The 8,297-nt window shown below is 36.8% G+C and overlaps 1 protein-coding gene across 2 annotated transcripts in view; it reads right to left on the bottom strand.

The window, feature by feature from the left end:
- Positions 1 to 5,891: 5,891 nt before the first annotated feature.
- The window catches only part of LOC106870272 (calsyntenin-1), a 54,847-nt gene continuing 52,441 nt past the window's right edge, over positions 5,892 to 8,297 (bottom strand). For both annotated transcript variants that reach the window (XM_089341006.1, XM_089341007.1), the window contains exons 15-16: positions 7,618 to 7,796; positions 5,892 to 6,887 (exon numbers count right to left, since the gene is read on the bottom strand). In XM_089341006.1, coding sequence (XP_089197132.1) covers positions 6,711 to 6,887; positions 7,618 to 7,796 — 356 coding nt within the window. In that variant the 3' untranslated portion in view covers positions 5,892 to 6,710. The remainder of the gene's footprint in view (positions 6,888 to 7,617; positions 7,797 to 8,297) is intronic.

Genomic DNA, 8,297 nt, shown 5'->3' with positions numbered 1-8,297 from the left:
AAATACTGAGAGATAGAAAGAAAAAAAGACACCCAGATTATTGAATTAAGACTGTTTTTATAATTTATTGTTATTGTTGTTGTTGCTACTGTTTACAATTATAATGCAATCCTAGTGTGGAATAATGGAGTGCAACAGCATGCAGCAGTGTTGAGTAAATATGTCAATGTTGTGCAACAGAGTAAAGTGCAACATAATGCAGGGTTAGAGAGTGACACTGAAGAATATGCATATCATTGTGTAAATGTATGGAGAAAGAGAGAGAGAGTGTGTGTATTGTTGTAGTGTGAGAGTGTATAACAGGGTAGTTTTGCCCCATGCATGGCCAGTCTGATGACTGAAACAAGATATATATATATATGTAGTGAATCACATGGTAAATAGGCCATGTAGGTTTTACCTTGCCGTTTTGTACCTGTTTACGGTTTTGCCTGAGGATGGTGGATTTATGCTAATTTATAAGTGCATCTATAAAACGCTACCGAAACAGCTGTAGTAAATTTTAAACCCCAATTGTGTTGTTCTTTTATACTGACTGACACCTGAAACCAACCCTAAGGTCTATATGTAGTGAATGAATGTATATGAGGCCAAGGGGGAAAACATGTGTAGTGTATATCAGAGGGGGTTTGAAATGTATAGATTTGTAGTGTGTGAATACATTTTTGGGAGACAGAATGATGCTTAGGTTTGCACATGCTTGTGTACAGCTATATGTTATACCTTGTGTCTAGCTCAGCATTTCCTTTTGGAAAATGGTACTCTTGTGAGTTTAATGTGTTTTTTCTCAATATTGCAGTGTGGTGATACCTGCAGTGTAGAGTGGTGCATTGAGAAATGCAGCAAGTTGCAGGATGGATGGAATGATGCAGCGATTTGTAACAGAGTTAGGAATGGTACATAGCATTATATCAAAGTTTATCCAAATGTATGTGTGTGTGTGTGTGTGTGTGTGCTGAGTATTTTTTGTTCTATGCACGTCTTGGTTTTAAGCTGATACAATATGTGCATGTCACTGCATTCTCAAGTGCTATAGCATGCACGTGCATTTACATGCTTCAAGGAAGTGCATGCTTTATGTCTGCAGATTTTCAGGAAGAAATAGAAACTACCATGAACCAATCAGCAAAGAATGGAAATGGTATGAAATGGAATGGTATGATGGTATAAAACAGTGGTGGTTTCCTGTAGTATACCATCCATGTTTCGGTGGATTTGATAGAGATGCAATGTTGTTAAATATGCAGTACTGTAGTACATGCAATTTCTACAGTTTCTTGGTATTTTGTTTTGTTGCTTGTGAAGATGTGCCGATGGAAACGCTGCTGGTAGTCCAAAGTCTTCATCCCCTTGTAAAGTCTTATTCAAGTCTGGGACAATTTACAGGCCCCAGTATATGACTGGCATCCGATTCTCTCTTTTTTTAATTAACCCCACCACCACCACCACCTCTGAAAGGATGAAAGGTCACTATTTAGTTAATTTTGTTTTTTTAGCAGGGAGGAAGAACACGTGTGTGGGGGGGGGGGGATGGAAAGAGGAACCAGATCATAAAAGAAAGAAAAAAAAGAACATTGGAATGTACAGATTTACAAAACCCCACCAACCATGCTCTCCCCTCCTCACCCAACCATGTTCAACCTTCTTCACCCACACACCTACCCGCCCTTTAGATATATATCCTCCTGCCTACATGTCCTAATTTCCCCCCCACCTACTCAACACCCTCTGGAAGGGCAGGGGTTGGCCCTGATGCAGTTCACACAACCGCCCTTCAACCACTCCCATATCATCATCATCATCCTCAACAGTTATTTTCATGTAACACCACCACCAATGCAACCATAGTTGGTGGTGGTGGCCATGGCAGACACTGGAGATATTGAGTGACAGTAGTAGTAGTAGGGCCACTAGAGGAAGCAGCAGTGGTGGTGGTGGTAAGAGGTAAAAAGGTTGGGAGGGGGAGAAAGAAAAAGAGAAAATGCAAGACAAGTGAGTAATTTTAATTGATTTAAATTTTATTTCAGCTTGTAATTAAATTTAATTGCTTAATTATTCAATTTGACAAAACTAGATAGACAGGCAGATAGATAGATAGATAGATAGATAGATAGACAGATAGCTGAATAGACAGATAGATAGATAGCTGAATAGACAGACAGGAAGACAGATAGACAGGTAGCTAGATAGATAGGTAGTTGGATAGACAGATAGATAGACAGGTAGCTGGAAAGATAGATAGATCTTAAGGTTGGTGATAGAGAGTAGGAGAGTGGAGATAGACAGACGGAGATTAAAGAAAAGGATAGAGGTAAAATAGTGCGGCGGGGGGGGGGGGGGGTCTTTCAATTTCCGAATGAAAGCAGAGAGAGCAAGCAGAACTTGAATTTTTTGTATGTATGTATGTATGTATGTATGTATGTATGTATGTGTGAGTGCATGTATGGAGGGGGTGGGGCTGTTTTCTTTGATTTTGATTTTCTGATTTTGTCTTTTGAAAAAGAAAAAGATAAACATCTCCAAATTTTTTTCTCTTTTTTTTTGATTCTGCATTTTAAACTAAAACAAAAAAAAAACCAACCACTGCTTTTTACCCTACCACACACACACACACACACACGCCAATGCTGTTTCCACTCTCTGAAGGTGGGCGCTGAAGAAAGGTAAAAGCAGCAGACAATCACAAGAATCAAAGACCTAGTCGTAGAATTTTCCAACTCACAAAAGCTTGAAATGTTGTTGGTGGTGGTGAGGAGACAAAAAATGAAGGGGGGGGGGGGGGCAGTGTAACAAAAATTTAGTAATGCATTTCAGTATTTTAGGTCAAATATATGATGATGATGATGGTGATGATGAGTACTAGAGCCACACATTTGAAAAGAAGGAGAAAAGACTATTTGATTAAAGACAAATTATTTGATCGTTACTAATTTTATCAACCCCACCCCTCTGCAGGAATTGAACTTAGGATGTCAAAGAAAGTAAATACCAAAAGGTATTTCGGTTTTTCTTTTCTGGCTGCTTTTGGAACGAAAATGTTATTAGATCTCTAATAATATGGTGGGGGGGGGGGTATAATCAATAATCAGTTGTAGTGGTCCCTAGCATATGACTGGTACTTTATCAACCCACCACCCCTCCAGAATAACAATTATAATAATTGTTTCTGATTTGGGCACAAGGCCAGCAATCTTAAAAGGGAGATGACTCATTAACACCATCAACCTCAGTATGTAACTGGGACCCTAAAAAATTGAAAATCTTGGCAGGATTTGAACAGAGCATAAAGGTTCAGAAGAAATACCACAAAGCTTTTCTGCCAACACCAACGATTCTGCCAGCTACTAAATGGTAATAATCCATTCTACTTTAGGCACAAGGCCTGAAATTTCTTAAAAGAAAGACGTTAGTCAATTACTTCAACCCAGTACGTAACTGGTACTTATTTTATTGATCCCTCAGTGCCACCACCAAAGCATGAAAAACAGAGTTGATCTTGGTGGGATTTGAACTCCGAACTAAAGGCAGGTGAAATGCTGTTAAGCATTTTGTCTCGCATACTAACGATGGAAGAGGGGTTGGCATGACTATACAACAAAGTCTAAACTTATACCCTGACTAAGAGCCTATCTGACTTTGGGCCTTAAAGGAGTGGAGGTGGGGCAACGTCAACGTCGGCATGGCTGGGTCACTGGACATGCTGGAAACCACACCTTACCAGCTGGTTTGCTCAAGAACAAAAAAAAAAAAAAGAAATAAGAGAATAAAAAAAAGCAACAAGACTGGAGTGATCACAACGAAAACACAACTGATCCCTTGGGTTTGCTCTCCTAGGAATAACCTAGGATGGGAGGGGGGGGGCTAAACACAACAACAACAACAACCAGTATGACTACCTTCAACCACCACCACCAAAAGCTTAATTCTGTAAAGGTTTCTCAGAGAAGAAAAACATACATACATACGTATTTCTTTATTGCCCACGGGGGGGGGGGGGCTAAACACAGAGGGGACAAACAAGGACAGACAAAGGGATTAAGTCTCGATTACATCGACCCCCCCCCCCAATGCGTAACTGGTACTTATTTAATCGAGGATGAAAGGAAAAGTCGACGTCGGCGGAATTTGAACTCAGAACGTAACAGCAGACAAAAATACCGCTAAGCACTTCGTCCAGTGTGTTAACAATTCTGCCAGCTCGCCACCCTACACCATGTATATATATATATATATATATATATATATATATATATATATATATGTATGTATATTTTTCTTTCAGTATACTTCTCTCTTTGTCTATCTATCAATCACACAAACAAATTCCCGTTCCATTCCGACTTCCTCTCTCTGTCTGTCCTCAGGTCACCAACTCAAAGATTCTAAGCATTTCGGTTCCCTCCAAAAGATATTGGTCATCTTTCTCAATTTATCCCTACTCCACTACTCCTCTATATATCTCTTAAACTTCTATCTCTCCATCTTCTACTCATCTCATACTTTTACTTTTCTCTCTCTCTATCTATCTATCTACACACATTTACCTGCCTATTTTCCTTAATTACCCTCCTCTTACACCTATCCTTTCCATTTTTTTTTTCTGTGTGTGTTTTGATATCTTTTGTCTTTTAATAACTAAATCAGTAGAAATTAACGCCATCTGTGACCTTTACAGGACCTCAAGGGGCCCAGAAAGAATATCTGCCATTAACATTCCATTTATCTATTATCAATCATTAATCACCGATTGATCTGTCTAAACTTCTTGTACCTTTATTTCTCTGTCTATCTATATCTCTCTTACACCACTATCTGTATGTCTGTTTGTCTATCTTTTTCTCTCTATCTCTAACCATCTCAGATGAAAAAGAACATTTGAGGGGAGGGGCTTTTTTTTTTTTTAAATATTCTTCCATTATTTGTTTGGCTAAAGTTCTGAGAAATAGAAATACCAACATGGATAACAGTAATAACAATAATGATAATAATAATAATAATAATAGTAATAATAGTAATAATAACAATAATGATGATGATTATGAATCTAACGTAGGCACAAGGCCAGGGGAATCGCTATAAGAGTCAATTATATCAGCTCTGCCTCTCTCCCCCAGTATTTCACTGGTACTTGGTATTTTTTTTTTCTTCCTTGACCCTGAAAGAGGAAGAAAGGCAAAGTCGACCTCGGTGGGATTTGAACTCAGAAGGTAAAAGGGACAAACTTCAACACCACAAGGCATTTTAGTCCGACACCCTAACCTATCCTGCCAATCCGTCGCCTTTGATGATGACAATAATAATAATAATAATAATAATAATAATAATAATAATAATTTTGATGAACATTTGATTTTGAAAAAATTTCTTCCATTTAGGAAGTTTTTCTTGTTTTAATTTTTTTTGATTTTTTTTTAATATATTTAATTTATACAGAATATTTTAATCTTCATCATCATCATTATTATTATTATTATTGTTGTTAATAATAATTTTTCTCTTGTTAATTCAGTTTTTTTTTTATTTTGAAAAGATTCTTTTCATCAGCGTTTTTTTTTTAATTTTGTTTCTTTTAATCAGCTCCCGATAAACGAACTTTGTCGCTCTCGTTATTATTATAATTATCATCATATTTAATCATCACTGACTTCATCCCTATCATCATCATTAGCATAACCATCATCATCATCATCATCATCACTATCATCATCATCAACATCATCAGTTCACCAGGAACGATAATTATTACCATTATTAATACCAGTAGCATCATCATTTATATTACTATTATTATTATTATTATTATTATTATTATTAATCATTCACAACACTGTCTTGCTTTCTTCTTGTTTGTTTATTACTTTTTTTTTACAATTTTATCCCAAATATTTTCCTTTTCTTTAAAGAATTAAATTTTAGTTTTTATTATTAATATAACCATATCGTTACTATTATTACTAACGTTAATCTTACCATTATTATTATTATTATTATCAATGTTATTATCAATGCTATTAGTGTTATTTTTACAAATATCATCATTAATGCTGTTAATATTATCATCCTTATTATTATTTTTATTATTACTAGTAGTAGTAGTAGTAGTAGTAAGAACCCTTGCTGTAAATATTAGTAAATGTAGTAATAACATTAATAGTAGTATTAGTAGTAGTACTAATACCATTGCTAAAACAAGCATTAAAACACTAGCCACAACTGCAGCAGCAGCAGCAGCAGTAGTAGCAGTAGTAGTAGTAAATTTTTTTGAGAAAGAATAAAAAACCTGTTTGCTGATAACTGACAATTAGGTTTAAAGATTTGTTGTAGTTGATGATGATGATGACCCAGCCGTGGTAGTGGTGGTGGTGGAGGTGAGGAGGGGGTGATGGTAGTATGTTTGGTTGGTGGTAGTGCCGCTGTTGTTAGTAACGTGTGTGTGTGTGTGTGTGTGTGTGTAGAAGTTCTTGCTTATTTTCATTCTTTAAATTTTTAGAATATTTTTTGTAGAGGTTTTTCTTATTTTCCAATCATCTTAAGTTTTTCCATATACGTGCATGCACATGTGTGTGTGTGTGTGTGTGTGTGTTTGTGTATGTGTGTGCATGTGTGTGCATGAGTATGTATGTGTGCGTGCATCCCTCCCACATGACAAACACACGCGTATACATATGTACATACATACATACATACATACATACAAATATTCCACATGCTTAGAAAGACAAGATGGAATCGTCCCACTCAAGCTCCCGACCGACTTTGGTCGGAGCGGTGCCTTTCTCCATTGCTTCCTCCTCGGAGCTGTCATGACACGTGTCGTCATCGTCATCATCAGAATCGCTGTCGGCAACACGTAATGCTTGCAAGGCACTGTCACCTCTATCATAAGGCTGGAGGAAATGCAAAGAAAGAGAAAAACAAATTAGAATAAATGTATGAATAAATAAATAAATAAATAAATAAATAAATAAATATATATATATATATATAGTTCAATTTTACAGAACACAAAAAGACAAAGATAAGTGTAGGAAGAACAAGCAGGTGTATTAGTTTAATGCTTGGGAAGAATGGAAAAGTGTTTTTTATGTTTCAAGCCTATGCTCTTCGACAGAAAGGAATAAGAGGAAAAGATGGAGAGAGAATGGTAAAAAAAATGTGTAAGGATTAATGGTTCAACATGATGAAATGACCGGAAGAAAGAAGCTGAGTGGGAGGGAGATAATGATGATGATCCAGCCAGCCGACTGAATATATATATATATATATATATATATATATATATATATATAACATATATATAACATATATAGTATATAAAAATATATATACATTGAGTACAAATAGTGTGGGAGAGATGGCGGACAGTAAATGTCAATTTTTAACCAAAAATAGTTTTTAAAACAACTTATGGTAACACCTGGTACCTCTGGAAAGTTGCTAGGGGGCAGGGATTTTAAAGTAATATTGGTGGAATGGGTATGTTCTGAAAGGGATGTACTTTAATAGCTGTGAGAAAAATTAGGCACTCAGACACTCGGACACTCAGGCACTCGGACACTCAGATACTCAGACATTCAGGCGCTCAGACACTTGGGCACTCACAAAGCCATGTCTTACCTGATCCATGGGATTCACAGTGATGTTAAGGGCAGAGTTATCCCATTCCATTTCCTGCTTCTCATCTACAGCAACCACCTGGGTTCGTTTGTGGGCCGCACGGATCCGAATGACACCCAAGATGATCATGAAGAGCAGGAAACCAACACAAATGACAATGATGGCTGCCATGCCAAAATCTGAAACAAATTTAACACGCAATTAATTCAATTGGCATCATTAGTTTATGGATGGTAAATCATATTAATACACTTGTCAATGTTATCTAGTGGTTGTCTTTCGAGATGTGACATCGATCATCGTTTGTTACTGAAAGAACGCTGGTTCACACATACAAACATTCACATATTTCCCTTGTACACACACACACGTCTACTCACAGAGTTGAAACGTTGTTTGATTTTCTTTTTTCACCATAGAATTTCCATCATCCCACTACCAAGTTTGCCGTCACCCCTTCCTTCCTTGTCCATCTATCACCCCTTCCTTTCTCATTCATATGATGTGACAGAGAAAAACGCAAGAGTATTATTATAGTAGATTATGACAATAGTGTGGAAGATAATGTCGTATCAGTAATGGCCCTCCTCTCCCAACGACATCTTTATTTATATTAAAGTGCCAAAAGAGGAGAGGTGAGAGATTAGGTAAAGGATCCATGGGTACGTGACATAGTGGTT

This window comes from Octopus bimaculoides, chromosome 24, assembly GCF_046866305.1.
Source record: "Octopus bimaculoides isolate indiv1 chromosome 24, ASM4686630v1, whole genome shotgun sequence".
NCBI lineage: Eukaryota > Metazoa > Mollusca > Cephalopoda > Octopoda > Octopodidae > Octopus > Octopus bimaculoides.
Note: the sequence above shows the minus strand (reverse complement) of the source record. Positions and strands in the feature narration are given on the sequence as shown.